At 37.4% G+C, this 20,749-nt stretch overlaps 2 protein-coding genes across 2 annotated transcripts; both read right to left on the minus strand.

Annotated features, from left to right (window-relative positions):
• Nucleotides 1–817: 817 nt before the first annotated feature.
• Nucleotides 818–4,497, minus strand: LOC133708500 (protein NRT1/ PTR FAMILY 3.1). The gene is given in 5 exon segments (XM_062133963.1): nt 818–1,864; nt 2,835–3,259; nt 3,261–3,395; nt 4,013–4,230; nt 4,338–4,497. Coding segments are annotated over 5 exon segments (1,746 nt in total). The 5' UTR covers nt 4,420–4,497; the 3' UTR covers nt 818–978.
• A 7,456-nt stretch (nt 4,498–11,953) lies between these two features.
• Nucleotides 11,954–16,437, minus strand: LOC133712158 (ubiquitin receptor RAD23d-like). Its single transcript, XM_062138242.1, has 11 exons — nt 16,269–16,437; nt 15,667–15,828; nt 14,992–15,045; nt 14,069–14,148; nt 13,925–13,972; nt 13,583–13,754; nt 13,242–13,391; nt 12,991–13,122; nt 12,802–12,911; nt 12,620–12,698; nt 11,954–12,276 (listed from the first exon to the last, which is right to left on the minus strand). The coding sequence occupies exons 1-11, from the start codon at nt 16,332–16,334 to the stop codon at nt 12,160–12,162; spliced, it is 1,170 nt and encodes a 389-aa protein (XP_061994226.1). The 5' UTR covers nt 16,335–16,437; the 3' UTR covers nt 11,954–12,159.
• Between the last annotated feature and the right edge of the window lie 4,312 nt (nt 16,438–20,749).

Here is a 20,749-nt window from a genome sequence, read left to right on the forward strand (position 1 = left end):
TGGCTTTGATTTCTAATAATATCAAATCCTTTTCAAAAGCACTAACAGACACAAGGAAATTAGAATCTTCCTTATTTTCTTAAAAGATGATCAAAGGTTTTCACTCCTACCCCCATGAGAAGCAAATTAGAATCTTATCTAAGAAGTTGAAGATTGAAAATCTTAGCATCTTTAGCGTCCTATAGACCATTAACTTTAATCTATGATATTGATCTCTAATGTCAGTGTTTGGACTTTTACAGTTTATGCTAGTATGCTATTAAAAAATAAAAATGTTACTAGTCAAAATTTCTAGTTATATTTATGCTAATATAGTGATATTTTTTGGTTAAATTTCTTATACATTTCCATCATTCATGTAATTTAGACATTCATATTTATTTTGTAATTTAAAGTAAATGGTGAGGTTAGATTGAAGTAACTACCAAGTAAAAAGAATGGATGAAAAACCTGTTTTTTTTTTTTTTTGGTAGGTCTTAGTATAATTGGTTTGCATAGAAATACGTATCCCACCAACGAACTAGTTGATTATGAATTTTTTTCGGCATAAGATGTCTGAGTCCATTTTAATTTTTCGTAGCCAATTTCACCAACGAACACCATCGGCATGATTAGAGTAAGGCCTTCAACGATGAAATGTTGTTGGCAGTTTCATATATCTGCCAACATGTAATATACATACGAGGGGATTTCATTATTCGAAGTACAAAATATTCTCATTGGTTGCTATAGGCTAAATTACCAACTACTAAACTATACGAGTAATGCTAGGTGAATTATATTTTTGGATATCACATGCATCTCACCTTATGTGACAGAAAGTCTAACGTAGCTATCACATAATTTTATTAAATGACATAACTGTGCCACATCACTGCCACATAAGATGAGATATATGTAGTACCTAAAAAAGTGATTCACCTAACATTATTCAAACTATACAACTAATTACATAACCACCAATTGATTAACATCCCTCTAAACCCGAATAGCAAGCTCCACACCCTTTCCTTCAGACTCAGCTCCATCTTTCCCTTTCACCTGAATCGGCTTATACGTATATATTTTAGCGCACCAAAGGTAGTAAATCAGATTAGCAACTTGTAGCAAGGTGATCAACCAGTAAAAGTTTTCCAGCTTCCCCCGGTTCAAATTATCATCCGGTAGCCAGTTGGATCCATTAGTCCCAGCACTAAACTTGTGCACCAATGAAACCAAGAGGGTGCTCAAATAATTCCCGGCCGATATCGCAGTCCAGAACAGTGCAGCAGCAGTGCTCCTCATGCTCTCTGGCGCCTGGCTGTAGAAAAACTCTAGGTGCCCGATTGACATGAAAGCTTCAGCTATCCCATGAAGGCTGTACTGGGGCACTAGCCAAAATACTGAAATGGGGATCATGGTGTGTGGCTGATTCAGAAGCCCATAAGCCAATGCTGCCTTTTTTCGCTTCAATTCCACGAATCCAGCGACGAAAGTAGCCAGTACGGAAATGACGAATCCGATTCCCATTCTGTGAAGGAATGTGATCCCCCTGTCCAAACCCGTCACCTTTCTGGCTAGGGGTATGAAAACTCGGTCGTAGAATGCGATTGTTAAGAGCATAGGGACCATGGTGAACACTGACATGGAGGCTGCTGGGATTTCAAAGGACTTTGAGAGGTGTCTGTTCATGGTTTTTGCTTGGCTGAGTGAGAAAGTGTTTTGTTGGGAATAGGCTGTAATTAGGAGTATGCCTGCTGCCCATATGGGTCCCATTCTGATCACTGATTTCAGTTCTTCCACGCGATGAACGGTGCTGATCCTCCACAGGTTGGGTGACTTGAGTTCGTCTTCCTCTACCACAATGGCTGCCTTGTCAAGAAATCTGCATTGTTAAGCCACACGTACATGTTATTACTCTTTTGCAATAAGAACAATATTGATTGGCTAGTTAAAAATTTGGGAAACAATTACATCTCTAAATTTGTTTATCAAATAATATGTTTAGAGTGTACTCATAAATTTATTGTGAAAACTAAAACAACACAAATAACTAACAATTCTTCAAACACGTTAACGATATAGAATTTGATATTTTAGTCCGATTAAATTTGAGTAGATGAAACATAAACTATATTTAGGTGTTTTGGGGATAAAGTTCATCTATTGTTCTTGCTCAATTATTGTTGTGATGGACTCATGGCTCTTGGTCTGGTCCATGAGAATTTTTTTTTATGGTCTGATGGTCCATGGGAAGCTGATTATGCGATCTGTGACCCATGTGAAGTAGAAAATGAAGCCAACGCGTAGTCGAAAACTAGCAAAGGCGACCAGATTACATGTTCATGGCTATCGTTGGGTCATCGTGGATTGTGGAGGTGGGGATGACTCTGTATGAAATTGGAGTAGGGACACAAACTCTTTTTGGTTCCTTAGTGAAAGACCAAAAGCGATAGAAACCAAATTAAGTATGTGGTGCTTGTCAAGATAGATCAAAGGATCAATATAATGGTCCCTACATCCATATTTCCAAGCCATGAATCATTTAGTTGGACAAAATGATTGTCATCATCTGCAATATGAATCCACCTAACGATGGCTTCGATATGTAATTGGCCAGCTAAAATGGATAGTGATAAGGGAGCTCTATTAGCTAGCTACAACTCGATGTCGGTCATATTAGTACAGTGGTATTTTAGAGTATAACATACTTTTATTCATGATTAAAAGATTCGAATTATATGATACTATGAAGAATTCATAAAAGCCTTTGCATGCATTTCTACTATTCCCTCTCTTTGTGGTGGAATGGGATATAGCATAGTAAAAGAACAGTTGCAAAGTAGAGCACTTACTTCATATGATTAGTATGGAGAAGCTTGCCACCAATAGAAATAGGATCGTCAAGTTCATCATTCTGATACAGCAGTCTAGGATCAGAAACCATAGGTACCTTTCTCTTCTTGCAAGCGGCCACTAACACTTGTGCCAACCGGGTAAACGGACTTCCAGCCGGATCCAAGTGTCGATAAAGCGGGTACCCTATCACAAATGTAATAACCGAAAGGAACATGGCTATAGTTGGAATTCCAAGCCCCCAACCCCATCCGATATTGTCCTGGATGTACACTAGCACTGTCACAGCAACTAGTATGGATGCTCCCATCACAAAGTAGTACCAGTTAAAGTAGCTCCATGTCTTGGCGTTTTGCTTCGGATCGCTCTCGTCAAACTGGTCCGCTCCGAATGCCACAACGCAGGGTCGGATCCCACCGGACCCCGAGTGCTCCTAGTAAGAGAGATATGTAAAGAATTGCAAGTTGTCCACCGTCGGCTTCTTGGCACACTTGGTTGTGGTCACATGGGGGAGGCCTTAGTTGGGGAAGTACTGCCGACACTGTCAAGCTAATCATTCCCTGCATAATACAAAAGTTTAAGTGATTAGTATCTCATAACAAATCAATAAAATGGACTACAAATTCATCCATTTTCAGACCTTTCATTTATCAAGAAACTCAGCTTAATCATAGTCTAGCAAATTATTCATACTGAACAGTTAATTTTTGTCGCTTTGTCTCAAATTTTAATATTAATTTCATTAAAATTATAAATATTCATTTATCAAACATGCCACGTGACAATGTGATTTTAAAGAAATTTAAAATTTACTTTAAAGTATATATAGAACTGTTATATATATATATATATATATATATATATATATATATATATATATAAATCAAACATATAGCTAAACCGCCAATACTAGGTGATTAATGTCATTTGTTGAGCAATAACTTATTGAGTACATAATGGGAACATATATAACAACTAAACTCTATCCTAAAAAAGTAATTTAAATGAGTCGACTACAAATAACATTTTTAAGGTTTTTGAGTCGTCCGAATCTCTCAATTCAACATGGTTTCACATTTAACACTAATTAAGTATATTATTTCCTTTATAAATTCTATAATTAATGCTCTTAATCTACATGCATTTGTAGAGAGAGAGAGAGAGTTTAGTTAATTACAACGGTGTAAATAATGGAGGCAATTGTTATAGTCCAGAAGCGTCCGGCGTAAGCATCGGCCATGAAAGCACCGAGCAAAGGGGACAAGCTAGCAGTGCCGCCGAAGTTGGTGACGGTGTTCGCTGCTTTTGTTAACGGCATATGCATCTGCGTTGTCAAGTAGTTCACCATGTTCGCATTGAATCCCACCACAGCCAACTTCTCTGTAACCTCATTAGCTGCACCAATTCACCATGTTCAATACCATAAATGAATAAACCATAACCTAAAAGAATAAACGGATGGATAACTAGAGAAAGAAGAAGAAGAAAGAAAACTTCATTACCAAATATGAATGGCATGGTGCGCAAGCCTCCTCTTTTCGTCGTAGCATGGACATGATTATCTTTCTCCTCCATCTTTTCCATCTATGGTTTCCTACCGCTTCTCCAAGTGACCCATGGAACTCCATTATTTATAGGCAATGAAGAAGGATAGAACCGATCAGTAACTTGTTTGAGTTACCTAATTTACTGTTTCCTTTTTTTTTTTTTTTTTCTTTTTTTTTTTTTTTTTTTAAGGATGTTCTGATAACCATAAAAGCCATAGATAATAAAAGACGGAGAAGTATATTTATTTACACTTTTCATGAAACTCTGTCTTAATGTAAGGATGTACTGATTATTGAAATATGATGTTGATCAACGGTCGGAACTTTTCCTCATTATTATTGTCTCAAGATACTTTTCCGCATAATTATTGATACCTAATTATTGGCAGAAAGCCAAAAAATCTACACCCAGAAAAGAAATCTAGCAGCCAACAGATAGAAGAATGACGGTCACAATATTAGAGACTAGAGAAAGATGGAGAAAGAGATGGACTGCATGGCATGTCCCACTACCATTAGTATTGAACATACAATTTTCTTCTTAGGATGCATGGCCTTAATAAGATTTAGAGAAATTTCTTTTTGGAGTGCTGGCATGTTTAATTAAATTACGTACTGAATTCCTTATAGTATCTTCATAATCAAAATTTCTTTTCATGATAACACGTTTAATATTCATCCCTTAATATAACAATTATTGGACAAATATTATTGATCGAGCGAGTTTAATGAAAAACATAATTGTCTCTAGCAAAATAACAAAATACTAGTTACGATTCTGAGTTCGAATCTTCTTTCTCTTAATTAAAATTTATTATGATGATAACAGTGAAATGACATATGCTGAAGACTAGATTGGACCAGGACCCAGTGGTGGGTGGTATATCATATTTACATTGAAGCTTCAATAATACAAGATTTCTTAATCATGTACTAATGATTTATACATATGCATCAAACCTGTAAGTCAAAGTATGTGAGTGGAGAGACTTTCATATATTAAACAAAATTCGTGTAAACTTTTTAGTGGCAAGGTATTAGTGGTTAATCTATGATTATGGGCGAAAAATTTTCAGTTAATGATTGACGTTAGAATTTTATCTGTATCTTGGACTAGGTTTGTGTTTAATTAAGTTAAGGCTTCATTATTTTTCACATTCGAGTACTCTAGAGGGGCAACGCTGCTCCTGAGTTATACTAGCTAGGGTTCTAGTTTTGTGGAAATGTTTGACGATAAGAAATTGTATACAACGTTGTTAAAAAGAGAGTTGATGGAAACAAGGTTATAGGTTTAAATTTCTGTTTGAAGTAAGCATGAAGACAGACGTGTCTGCAAAATAGATGCGGGTATATATAGAAGTAATTCATTAACTTAATTGTTGATTCTGATTACTTGGACATGAATCAGTTTCTTGCATCTATGTGCTATCAGGTCGCAGATTTCTACCATCTGCTGCTATGCATCCTCGTGATCTAGCTTGAACTTCTTCTTCTTTGTCCGAAGGTGATATCTTCGACTTTTGGAAATATTGAAGAAGAGCTAGCTAGCAGCTGCATTTTTTTTTTCATAGATCAAAGAAGCCAAGTTGATTATCCCCATTATTCATATTTCCGTTCATAGAATGTGACCCAAAGTGATAGAATGTGACCCAAAGTGATCATATATAGAAGCACAAGACTACAAAGAGAACTAAAATCAAATGATATATAGGAGGTGTGAGTGCACAGCGCACAGCCACTATGCATGAGAATTAGGGAAAATTCTGTAATACATACCTGTATGTCATACACATATTTATAAATGTGACAACAAATTTGTTTTCAGAGTGGTAAAGTTGAATCCTATTTTGTGTAATCTTAGTTTTATTAGTAGTAATTACATCACCTATGACTTTGTTACATGTTTTGAAGAAATTCATTGTCAATGTTGTAATTTTTGTTTAATTATATGTAAATAGTGTAAATAAATATGGTAACTTTGTTCTCAATATTGTAATTTTGATTCATATAAGTTGTAATTTTTGTCCAAATAGATATAAAATGAGTGTATGATAAACATCACAGTACCATAGCTTGTCCCTCAATTCATTGGTACTAAAAACTAAAATTTATAAGAAAAATTATCTAAGCAGCTAAATACAGAGTGTTCCACTCAAGTAGTCGACAATGAGAAAATATATAAATCCATAATACTGCTAAACCCTAAACCTTCCATCCAAACGCACCCATAAATTTACAAAATCTAAACAAAGGATCCCGTTTTAGTTTTTACAGATCATTCAAGTTCTCGATGGAGAAGTTACATGTCCTGCTTAATTTTCACTTTTTCAGTAATACATACAAAGAAATATATGGATGGGAGTGGTCTGTCACCCAACCACGTGTCCTACTATCACATCTTAGTCCTCAATGATTTGGACTCGGATCAAAACGATTGCGACTCTTTATAAACCACACATAATGATCAGATTGTGCTTCAAAGACGATGATGATGCGCAGGCTGCAAGTTACAGGAGCTGACGAGAGGAGACGTGGTGTTAGCAGAGCCACAATTTCATACAAATTAGGGGCGTTCGGTAATTTCACATCGACGGACGTTAGGAGGTAAAACTGATGGCTGTTCATGTGAAAATTCTGAGGGACTTAATGGTCTATTCTCACAAGACGACAAGATAGGGGGTCATGTGATTTAAGCTAGCCACCACGTCTCTTCTCATCTCATCGACCAAATGAGATTCCAACTTCAAACACAAAAACAGTCGGGTAGCAAAAACCCAGATCAGAATCACTCCAGAAATGGCCAGTTTTGAAAGAGAAATTCAGGAAAATCCATCACGAATCTGAAACCAAAGCACCCACTTGGAATCTGAATCGCTTTGGGTGGACTCAAAGCTAAATCCTAAGCTGCTCTGAATATTAATAAAAACAATACATGGTGAGGTTTCAGTAGGGGTGGGTTCGGTTCCGATCGGTTCGGTTTTAGGCCGAAACCGAAAACCGAACCGAATTGTCGGTTCGGTTCGGTTCGGTTCGATTTGTGTATTTTTTGGTTCGGTTCGGTTCGGTTCGGTTTTTTTTCGGTTTTTTTCTTTCTTTCAATAAAACAGTTTTTTTTTTTCAATAAAACAATTTTTTTTTGTTTTTTGGCAAGACAATAATCTTGCTTCGTAGTTCATAATCAAATTTCAAAGCTTCATTATATGAAATGGTTGGCTTAATGGCTTTGGTTCTTGTTTCGAATTCGATCAACTAGGTCAAACTTAGTTACTCTTATAAACCTATATTTATATATCATACACTCCAAAGAGAAACCTCTATAAATTCAAAGAAAATAAATAAACCGACCGTTGGATGCAATTATTACAATAAATTATGCGTGTGGTTAAAAATTTAGCAAATTTCACAATAGTTTCGAACCCAATCGGATTGGTCAACCGTAGTCACTTGTATGTTTTCTTTGTTGACCAATAAAGTGACGACCGCGAAACGTGCTTATTTTTTTACATCATGTTTGTAAATATTTCATTGATGGATGTGCGTTGACATAAGATAAAAATTTCAATTTTAATTACCAATACATTGGCATATACCAATTTGTCTCCTAAAGTAGTATGACTTATATATTGTATTTAAATTATTGAGGTTCATTCTAAAGCAACCATGAAGAGAAAAATGAATTTGGAGAGACCAACCACTCGATGGAGAGATTGTAATGTTTTATGGTAGTTGTAAAAAATATGGCCAATTTGGTTCTCGTTTCGAATTCGATCAACTAGGTCAAACTTAGTTACTCTTATAAACCTATATTTATATATCATACACTCCAAAGAGAAACCTCTATAAATTCAAAGAAAATAAAAAAACTGACCGTTGGATGCGATGATTACAATAAATTATGCGTGTGGTAAAAAATTTAGCAAATTTCACAATAGTTTCGAACCCGATCGGATTGGTAAACCGTGGTCATAAAATTTCACAATATTTCGGTTCGGTTCGGTTTAGGTTCGGTTCGGTTCGGTTCGGTTCGGTTTTCACCTAGCCGAAACCGAAAACCGAACCGAACATAATCGGTTCGGCTCGGTTTTTTTTGTTTCGGTTCGGTTTTTTTCGGCTACGGTTCGGTTTTAGGTGCTGTTTTTTTCGGTTTTCGGTTTCGTTTGGCCACCCCTAGGTTTCAGGAAGGAATGAGGTAATCCGAATTACTTTTGAATTTATCCTTACTTGACCTGATCCTAGTTATCCCACGCCTTCGTCCCAATAATTAGTTTGTTCTGAAAGTGATTGAATTTGAGTGAAGAAAGAGAATCCAAATGGTGGTGATCTTATGTACTCGACAAATTTCTATAACTCCGCTACGAATCCTACAAATTTCTTGTTCTTGATCGCCGGAACGTTCCTCAAGTTAAAAATACAATATTCAATTATAGTTGACGGTCATAAATTTGGGTTTGTACCATCAACAAAAGATCTGGGTTATAGACTAGTGCAGATGTCGTGGTAATCCAATACTCAATTATAGTCATCAATAATAGAAGATCTGGATCTCGACGGATCTTTCATTCGAAGGAATACTGAATAAGGTGAAAACTACTGAAAATAACAGCCCAATCGATTAATGCAATAATATTAACGATCGGGTTCACGAGGTTGATGCGAAACAGATCTAAATCCTTGCCGACACGGGTCCTAAGCATTTCTGGAATTCATTCAGTTTTTATGCCTATGGAGAAAGTGGTTTGGGGTTGATGATAGACGAGCAAGGAGAGGACGATGAAAGTTTTTTTTACCCTAATAAATAACAGCGCGTGGAATTATCAATATTGCCCCTCCGTTATAACGTCCGTTGGTTGCGTAAGTTGCAGCCGTTGTATTCCAGACTTCTCCATGATGATCGAGATGAGTGGGGCTAAAACGGGTCCAAGAAAGAGCACCTAGCTAGCTAGTGGTCCTTGAAGTTGAATAAGATGGACTCCATCAGCAGTGACTCACCCCACGACATCCATGCATGCAGTTGCACCATTTTGCTTGCTTCATCGGATTCTTCTGGTTTTGTTTGGGATGATTTTTATGGCTTTCGGGGACCAACTAGGGGACGCCCGCATTTTTGACTACATGATCGGCAGAGATTGGTTCGTCCGGTACGTAAGGTCCATAATCCCACAATAATGTGATTGAGTTGTAATTGTCTTTACGATAAGACGTTTTGCATCTTATTTAATACTTCTTTGAATCATGGAATGCATAAATTAGTGCATTGATTAGAAGGCGATATTCTAATATGTGAAGTTTCAAGGATAGAGAGCTTTCGGTTTGAAAGTGTAATATACAATATGATATGAATGGGGATATATACAGGGCAGAGAGAAAGAAATGAACAGAAGAAGGTGACACAGATGTTTGTAATTACTTATATAAATGGAACGTTTTAGCTTCTTAATCCTTCTTTTAGTTTTGATGTTTTAAGTTGCAACTGCAATAATGCTGCAAATGGTAGATACGGCCGGTACTGAATATAGGAGGCCGGTGGAATTCAAAATGCCTTTCGCTACGAAATTAATTATTTTCATTCTTTTCATCATGCATTTCATTAGTTACAAGTCCATTTCAATTACTGAAACAGAAGAACATTAGGTACCTACTCAGAAATTTAATAATTAGTCACTTTTAAATGATAAGCTAGCTGCAACGCAACCCTAAATATCAGTATGCGTAACAGCTCCCCTTGAGTTGAACCCTTCATTCAATCTTTAACTACTTCTAATTCCTTCAGTTTTATTGGCTCATTCCTTGACCAAACCGATTGATCAAGTCACTTAATGTACTTCTAATTTAACTTTGTTATCCAGTCTTTTTGCTTAGAATTTGTCCAAATTGCTAAACCCCACAGCCCATGGGTTGTTTACAAAATCATCGACCCTAACCTCATTAGTTTTATAGATTTTTGGAAAAAATTTAGATTATATATTTTAATGTTTGTCATCCACATATGATATAATAACAAATTTAGTGTTATTGTGGCATCGTGAGTCATTTTTCATATCCAATACTAACGTTAAACTAATAATGCCCCAAATAAAATAGGCTATGTGAATAGTGATGAAAGATGGCGTTAACAACTTTACGTAAATGTTTCTTCTTCATCATAAAGAATTCATTAAAAAAAAAAAAAAACAGAGAGAGAGAGATCAAATCGTAGAAATATTCTCTCTCGTCCTCTTGCTATTGCTCCTTTTGCTAGATCGGTGTTCAGATATATCATACATATCGTCCCCCAGCCAAAAACGCCCTAACTCAGTATGCAAAACTCCTCTAGTGCCACAAGCACATATTGCCGAAGGTTAATCAGTGGCTCTAGACGTTCTACAACATGTGTTATATCATGATCCTGTACATGACGGAACTCATAAAGAACAGAATGTCCAATACCTGATGGACTTCCGGATAGCTTTGAAATTTTGATCTTAGCGCTTTAGGGTCCCGAAAAGACAAATTATGGAATTTGGAGAGGACATGATTTTGAATCGAGCACGTCTGAGTCTGACAGTGATAACACTGTTATGTCCATTTTGAGTTCAATAATCATACATATCCGCAAGACGTCTCGCCTTTTTTGACGAGTCCTATCCCATGTTTGATCATTTTGGCACATTTGTACTGGATCATAGTGCATGCGCCTAACAAGCCTGCCGGCCACCACATATTCTCGTCGGCTAGGTCAAGTACCTTTTTGTTTTCCTTTCATCTTGAAAATATTTTGGGCATCTCTATCCCTCCGAGAATCGTACATAGGCTATAGGTCTCGGTAAATTGTCATACCAGAGAGGTTTGTGTAGTCGAAAATAAATCAGATTCTCGTTTAGAGCTTCCCTTCTTCCTTTTCTATGTTTACTTTGAGCTTCCATACGTACGCTAAGTTAGAAGATAATCTTTTGGAACCGGCTTTGAGAATGTCCAAGCAAGCACACATTTCTAGCGGAGCATGCCTAGAAAAACAACCTAATTTAACTTTCCCAACTGAGTCATGATGACATTAGCCTTTGCTAATTCGTTCCTCATATTCATCCATATTCTATATAGCTATGTAATATCTGTGACGATGACTGCTTACCTGAAACAATGTGTTCAGACCATATTTCATGCCCTGCTTCCTGATTGTGATTCGTGACTATAATTGGACCATAACACCCATTAATCTTGAATTCATGATGACACAAATCTTCCATTTTTTTGTCTCTCTACAAAGTCTTGACGTCTATTTAAGCCAAGTGGTGTGTTACATCATCTCTCCGAAAAGGCCAAAGGCATACTGTTCTGTCATACCCATATTGTGATAATGAGCTACCACTTTGCCATCAGCAAGCTATTCATCCCACTTACCCAGTCCTTTCAGCTCATAAAAAGCTTTAAAGAAAACATAATAACAATAAAAGGTAAAAAGTAAAACTCAATCTTCCATTATTCCCAAAACAATCTTCCTTTTTGTAACAATTGATTTGAGTAGTAACATTTCATTTTGGTTTAAATCCGGTTTTTAAGTATTTGAGAAAAGAAGTTAACATGCAGCCATGAAATGAGTATGAAGACTATTGTTCATTATAGACAATAAACAATTCTATTGACAATCCATATCACCGAAGCTCCAAACTTCAAAAACAGCTAAATGTGAGAAGATGCAATAAAATTAGAAAATGAAGGAAGCCACGAGAAGAAGGGGTACTTAGATTTTTCCTATCCTCCTTTTCTGATGGAGGGGGTTGAACCACTGATCTACCTTTGATCAATCCTCAAACTCGTGCATGTGATCTAAGAGATAGTTTGCAGCCAATTCTTCATTCCTGTTGCAGGCAACGAACACCTCCAATACAAGTGCTCTATCAAAGCCCATTGCTTCAAGCTGGCGTGGAAAAAGAAAAATCATCGTCATCTCAACAAGTAACAGAAAACAAATAATAAGCAAATTCAACAATTCTAATGATTCCCTCACAATCACTACCACAAAGAGTAGATAAGTAGGCCACATGAAGCAAGTTTAAGTTTTTCAACAGGAATAATTGATGCAACACTAAAATTATTCTGATAAGCCAGCCAAAACAACAAATTGGATGACTAAAATTACTAGCTCGGATCATTTTCGCTTTCTAAATGATGAACAAAACTGAAAATAGTTTCACATCCCTGAGATTCACTAATGATTACACTTAAGAACTTGTAGTATTTATAGAAAAGCAAGAACTTACACGTTCTATGGCTTCACGCTCCTCGGGAGTGACAGTTATTGCCTGTGGCATTGCTGCATCCAGTTGTCCCAACACATCCCTAACAATTCATAAATGAGCATCATAAAATCCAATATTGCATACAAACACGTATACCCCCAAAAGATGAAAAGTATATAGAAGCTAAAATAATAAGTTCTCACCCTTCTCCTCCTTCGACAGGTTCATTAATTAGGCGAAGGAAGTCAGCCTGATGTTGTTGAATTAACCTTACAAGCTGAGGATTTTGTTTTCCCAACTCTTGAAGCATAGGCTGTAACCAAAAGAGAAGAATGAGGGATGAATGAGAAAAAAGGGAAGAAATCACATTCCCGCAAGGATGGGAGGTAAACCTGCAATATTTGTGGATTAGCTTGCACCATAGCTCGCAAGGCTTGGAACTGTGGGCTGTCACGCAGAAAATCAAGATTACCCGCACCCGCACCCGCCCCCGCACCAGCTCCAGCACCTAGGTTCGGAAGGCCCTGTAGTCACACAAAAAGATAAGTATATCACCGAGAAGTTCGCTCCTCATAATTTATCGAAGCTGCATATCACTAAGTTCTCTCATCATAATTTATCTAAGAAGCTGCATGATAAGGACCTGTGGAAAGAGGTCTAAAGGATTGGCATTAGGTCCTGTTGAAGGAGTGGATGCTGGCTGTGCTGATTGAGGAGGTTGTGCTGGAAGGTTTGCAGCATCGCCACTCACAGGGATACGAGCTACAGGAGCTTCAGGTTGCTCAGGGATACCCTGCAAGAAACATCAAATTGACATCAAAAGAGACACAACCAATTCAAGGAGTGGCAGGGAAAACCACAGCCTGTTTCTTGTTGAAAACCAATACTCTTACCAATCTTTTTTTTAAATACTATTCAAACATCATTACTAACAGAAATGGTCTAGAAAATATACATTTAAAAGAAAGTAATATCTTCACTTACTGAATATAAGTAATCAATTGCTCTAGCTGGGTTGTTGAACGCAGCACGAAGAGCACGTACAACAGTATCCCTGTCCCAGGTTCCTCCACCCATATCCAGAATTTGCTGAATTGTTCCCTCCAAGTTGTTTCCAGCTACTAGATCAGATGCTGCTTGGCCATAGGAATCTAAACTGCTTGAACAATTATATTGAGTTTAATAATAAAACAAAAGAAAAATTATATGCCAAGTTGGTGGGGAAGAGATGTGGAGGAAGACACAGGGAGAATAGTAAGCAGAATACATATAGACTTGTGCTCCGGTTTTAAACTGAAAGCACAATCAGAAGGAATAAATACTCACTCTGTTGTGGCCGAAGAGACAGGAGCTGGCGTGGTAACAGATGCCGGCCTGAGAAATAAAGAATATTACAGACAGTAATTGTATTGTAACAGTATACAATATAACTGCATGCAAAAGAATGGCATAATAAATCTTAAGACTCACGGTGCTGATGTTGAGACAGGAGCCTGAGGTGTCGCGGATGTTGCAGTTGGAGCAGCTGAAGGTGTACTGGGCTGTGGTGCCTGTGCCAAAATATACACATACATTAAAAAGTATATTCCGTGTCAAATTTAAATATTGTACAAGAGAATATCTTCTCCCCAAAATATTGAACAGTGAAATTACATTAAGTACATTTACACCGTCAAAAAATAATAATGATAATAAATAATAAATATTTCATAACCAGAAGCATCAGATACAGCACGTAATAATTAACCGAGTAAAGAGAAAGTTGAGATTTTGAACTTTTTAAGCTGTTGACTACCGTTTTTTGTCAGCTGTCAAAACATCTTTTAAAGAAGTCCCTATAACCCTAATAGGAGTGCCTATCTCAACCTACAAATTTAAGTATCAATATCTCAAACTTTAGGTACTGATGCTATGGAATGAGCATGTACACAATTCTCCGCCTAAGGGATTCTATAATATAAGCACCATTGCAGTAAACGAAAATCCCAGACCGAACATAGAAACAGGAAACAGAATGGTTCAGTAATGCTCCAATACATCCTAATAAATGCAGTTTACCAAGATTGTTCACCTCACTGACTCTGAATAGAAAGGTTCTCTTTCCATAAGACCACACAAATAGGTATCCATTTAAAAAACAAAAAGCAAACCAAAGATTTACACATTCAAAATACACTCTATCTCTACATTATAACAATATGTCAGCCACAGAGAAACTAAAAAGTAACAGAATTCATCCAATCTATTATTAGAAAAGTAAATTGTGAATTAAAGAAACTCAATTAAGAACTTTGCATTCATCCAAAAAGATTGGACACATGGTCTTCTTTTCCACCCAAATACCAGAAAGAACAAATCAGTGAAAAGAATGACAAAAGAGATGTTGGTCTTACATTAGTCGTAGTTGCAGTTGACGCACTTGAGCCCTCACTGGATGAGCTCTTACTCTAGCATTTTTAAGAGCACCAAGTCAGTACCAAACTAGTAAGAAGGAATTGAAGCGGTAACAACTTGTCATCTTTACAACAGACAAAGAAAACAGATTGAGGAACATTATACATGTATGTGCCTGAGTTGGTGGGGGAAGGAATTTAGACCCCTTACGAGTTAACAAAAATCAGATTTGAAAGAAATGGCAATCAGAATGTCACCAACTTCGAGTAATAAAAGAAAAAAATATTACAATAGAATAAGTACTGATGACGTTACAGCAACAGTGCATTCACAATAAGACATAAGTTCCACAAAGAAATTTCAAAAGAAAAGACTGACATACTATATGCTTTCTTAGATGCTACATCTATTTTATCAAGGCACTACATATATAATGCAATCACGGTTACAGTCGCTAGTTTACTTTCCAAGCACACCTATTGTCGCTACTTTATGCAAAAAATCAATCCATCTGACTTTCGAAGATCATCCATTACCACCATATTCCTGGATTCATCCCTGCTTCCTAAACCTAAAACTATGTTTAACATCATCTAAAGTACTTGATACAACACACGCATATTTCTTTGAGGAAAAGGTAGTACTTTAGAGTACCGAATGGAAAAGAAAAATACCTTCGTCAACATTATCACAACAAAGCTATTCTCCACAACTTTGTTTTCTTCCAATGTCGTCCCATCCTTAAGTACTTTTCCTTGATGGATTAGCATCTGTTGTGTAGCAGGATATACATCCAAACCTTGAGAAGTTTCTATCGACTTCTTCACATCAGCAACCTAGAGATAGAGCAGTCGTTCATCATCACAAATATTGTAAATTGAATTAAATAGCCACACAGTAAAATTTGCACAGCATGAGGCAAAGTAAAATCAAAATTACACTCAATTCGTATACTGTAAAACCAAAGTCACGCCAAAACTCAATCAGAAACATCAATTTCACAACAAAATCGCAATAATCAGATTCTAAATTCACAAATTAGAAGCAAAAACCTAAGTCCTATTAATCCAAAACACTCTACTCAAGCGAATTCGGCACAGTACCTACGGCTCGGGAGCACAATCCATGCTTGAAAGTTATATCCTTATACCCAAACTAAGATTCATACATAACTAAACAGAGCAAAACCCTAGAAAAAATTCCAGTTACGATCATAATGCTCGTTGCGAATTGCCCCTAATAAATAACCAAAAAAATCAGAAGGATTGAGGCTAACCGAGTCCTGAGGCTTGACTTCGACTTCGAAGTGAGTCCCCTTGAGAGTCTTCACGAAGATCTTCATCTTCTCCGACTTGAATCGCCGCCGTGAAAAAGTCCCGAAGCTTCTGATCTGAAAAAGTTAGAAGAAGCCGAATGCGCAAGTAAAGTGGAGCAGGAGCAATAAAGAAAAAGAAAAACCCGAATTTTCGGGTTTATATACGAGGGCTACGTGGTGATCACTATACGCGCTGAGGAGATCGTGCGAGACACGCAGACCTAAATGGACGTTGAATTGAGATGGGCCGTGTGAATGGGAGCGTGGGTTCGTGATTTTCAGGCGGCGCGTTGGGTGTGTTAGGGATCGGTGAGTATAATGAGCTAGATTTTTGTGTCTGATAAGGTCTCTTGGAAATTTTGGCTGTTATATTTATCTCGTGTCAATGGAGGTTTGGATCACACCGTTTGATCCACCGCCGATGTGGGCCCTTTAGAGGCTAATTATTCTTACAACTTTTAGTGACTGGGATTGGGCTTAATTTCTTTTTCGATCCCATTATAGTGTAACTCTACTCCACATATTTGGACATTTATGTTTTAAGTCCAATCATAGTGTGTAAATTATTTCCAATTTTAGGCCTTAATCCTTAGGGATCAGTTTGTGGTATTGGACCGCATCTTCTACAACCTTTGGGCTTTTATGAAACATGCATTCGGTTTGGAGATTCACTTTTTACTCCACTAACACTTTTTTTTTTTTTTTTTTTTTTGAATGAAGGGTTGGTGCAGCTGCCCTCAAGCCTTGATTAATGAAACTGTTGAATACAAGAGGGGGACAATGAGCCTAAACCCCTGTTTACAATAAACAACTAGAGTATGTCCCGAAATAATATCAGAAATCTCTAGCAAATACTTGTATTCTAACAAGCACCAACTAGCATACACTACTTTCTTCTTCTTTTCAGAGAAAAGAACTGCACACTATAATGCCGTCGCAATATTTACATCTGATATAAGTACGTCCCCTAGCCAATGTTTTCATCTTAAAGAAGGATAAAGAAAGAAAGCGTAGGTATACTCCATCGCCTCGTCAACATGCTTTGAGGTTGATGACGTAACTCAGTGGCTCAACTACATATCGATCTTTTTCTATGTATTCCATATCGGTCTCTCTTTTGTCTTCAAGTGTCGCCATAACTCTCTCACTCAAATAAGGAACAAAAATGATGGACATTATTGTTAATGTATACATCCAACAAATCTCGAAGGTGGTGGAAGAGGTGAGTCAAATGTTTATCGAGTTCCCAATCCTTTAGGCTTTAGGTTGATATATTCTCAGTAAGGCACTGAAAATGTTTTAAATTGGACAATATGTTACTGAAAACTCATGCAACAATTTATTAAAAAATGTCAAACAACTTCATACATTAATCAACTCAAAGATTTACCAGTGAGTTATGGCTTGTTGATTTGTTGGACTGCAGAGGTCATGTTGAATCTCATTAGCATCATGAGTAGGTGGTTTATAGTGTGATTTAAAAACATAATAATTAAAAAATCCAAAATTAAGTTAGAAGTCTAACAAATAATTAAGATTTGCGGTCAAAATGTATTCACATCTGCCACATCTTGCCAAAAAAATTTGCTATCCTAGTGGTGTTGATAAAGGTAGATATATAGAGGTTAGAATATCAGAGTTTTTTTTTAGAGGAATATTCATATATTCTCTCAATTTCACAGAGTCTAAGCTCCCGAAGCATAAGAAAAGTTGCTTTTGTGTTTTCGGCTTAATCGGGAGACAAAACTCTAACAAATAACATCAATACTATAACTGGCATCACACTTTATTCAAAGCAACTAACATAAAGAACAAAAGTAAATTTATAACTGTTGATACCCAAATTTCCACAAGTTCAAATTTAAGGAGTGACAAGCAAAGGGGACGAGTCATCAACCTCGTGACCTAATTGGGTCTTCAAGCAAGCCCACTTCATGTCAAAAGGAAGCCATCTAGTTAGCAAGAGATACGACAGCCCAAATTCTCAAATGACTAACATACGTTTTAAAAGAAGCCGACACGCTAATTTACCATGCGATACGCGTAGACCCAAGCTAAGTTTGGGGCTTATACGGAAGGGTGTGGTGTGGAAGGTAACAGATTCTGTGAGGCCTATTGTTAAGTTAAGACCCATCGACAATTTTGGTTTTGGGCTTGGGCTTGGGGACGAAAATTCATGCTTGAGGGGCTAAAATCTCAACAAAGGCTAGTAGAGAGATGAAAGCAGGCCCAGCAAAACTCAAAGCCCATTAGAATTATCTCCTTACCAAAAGCCCATTACAACAACCTCTAGCCCAAGCCCGTTGAAAGCATCTTCTTCCCCAAACCAGAACGTCGTTCTATCAAAATTGTTGCTGGGATTAGTGCTTCACCATTTCTGGAAAGAACCCAGAATCTATGGAGAAGCTTTCTGATTCATATACCCAGTAATCCCGTTTCAATTTCCAATAGCTCTCAAACTTTGTGATTACAATTTACAATAGCAGAAAAAAAAGGGATTAGAATCCCTCAAAGATCACAGCAGCACAAAATCTGGGATCTTCACCACCCTATGCGGCTATGCCTATACCACCGACCTTCACTCTCATAGCCAGAACCAGCTTTCACCCTTTTGGTTTCATGGAGAAAACAAAAGTTGAAAGCTTTAGGATTATCCCACCAAAACTAAGAATACCACTTCAAAACCCCTGGTTATTAGCACGAATCTTCCCCGCCTATCTCCGCTATAAAAAGCGGGTTCATCGCCGTTGGAAGCAGACCATAACAACCCAAAAACATCAAGCAAGAGATCAAACTTTATCTCTGAATCCCTAGCCATCAATTCCCCAAATCAACACTAACACAAAACCCAGAAATCATGCCATTGCTGGAACTCGCTCTCTCTACTAAACTCCCAAGCATCTAGCTCCCACACCATATCCACCTATAAGCTATGTTTTTTGTGAAAATAGTTCTAATTGCTGCTGTTATCATCTAGCTGGTCACAACGAAGTTGTTCTCAGGTCTAACCTTTGATCGATTTTGGGCCTAGTCTCGCTTAATCAAGAGGGTTTTGCTGCCGAAAATCCAAAACACAAAAATCACCCTCACAATAACAATCACCCACCTAAGAACGCAATTATTGTATGAGACTTCACTACATCTATCTGGGAGCAAGCCACAAACCCGCCTGGATCCCACCCGTGTAAAACATGCTTGATTCCTCAGTTCATCACCGCCTCTTCGCAGAGACCCGAACACGACATAAATTTCTACCCGCGTAGATAAGCCGCATTTCCTCAACCGCCGATTCTCTTAGCTATCGTCCTAAAACATCGGTAAACACACCCCGTGTCAAAAACACAGCCTTCAAATCATAGTTGTGACCGGTGCAATAAGATCGTTGGCTCGCCTACGCAACAGGCAAGCACCGAAACTCATGGCTGCTACCACCGCCTACAACGAAGCGCTAGGGTTTGTAAAGAGAAACCCTACCTTCGACTAATAAATGGTTAGAAGATTAGAGTCGTAAACGAGCGAAGGTGATAAGAAGTTATTTGAAGTTAAGAAAAATTATGGGGTGTGAAATTTGCACACCCAAATTTACAAACTACACACCCTTTCATTTTTTTAATAATTTTTTATCTCACATTTTTTTACACTTCCTAAAATGCCCTAAATCAGAGTTTCCTTTTCTTTCTTTTTGGGGTCCTCTCTCTCTCTCTCCAGGATTGTTTTTATGCTTGTACTGGTTTCAATGTTAGCATTTGCGATTACTGAATCTGATCAACTTGTTAATGGTGTTTGTTAAGAATCCAGCTAGAACATGTAATGATATGGATTGTTGAGGGCCTGAGGCTAAATATTTGTCAAGTTATTGAATATCAATTGTAATGGAATTGTAACCTGTCAAAGTCCAGAGATTCAATCTGGGGACCTTGGAAAAAGGAAAAAAGAAGCCATTTTTCCATCTGGGTATTCACAATTCTGTTTTCTTATTCTGGGTTTTGAGAAAAAATTGAGTCTTGAAGCTTTTTCTCATCTAAGTTTTGAGAAAAGTTTGAATCTGGAAAACTTTTCTCATCTGGGTTTTGCGAAAAGTTTGAATCTTGAAGCTTTTCTCATTTGGGTTTTGGAGTATTTATGACCTTCTAATCCACCACCAGTCACAAGCGAGCGATTTTGAATTTGCTGGTGACCGCAACACCGTGGACGGCGGCGATAAATAAAGTTGGTCAATGAATCCCTGATCTTTAAACCAAACCAAAGGTCTGCAGATCAGATAAGTTAACAGCTAGCTCTCCATTTGCCCTCTCATCCCTGCTGAATCTAGCTAGCAACAACCTTCGGTGGATTAAATTCTATTTGAAACCCGCAGAAAGACAAGAACAAATACGCCTTCGCCGAGCACGCCTTCAAACTCGTCGCCAATGCATGGGCCCTTCTCTCCGACCCGGCCAAGA

This window comes from Rosa rugosa, chromosome 5, assembly GCF_958449725.1.
Source record: "Rosa rugosa chromosome 5, drRosRugo1.1, whole genome shotgun sequence".
Taxonomy (NCBI): domain Eukaryota; kingdom Viridiplantae; phylum Streptophyta; class Magnoliopsida; order Rosales; family Rosaceae; genus Rosa; species Rosa rugosa.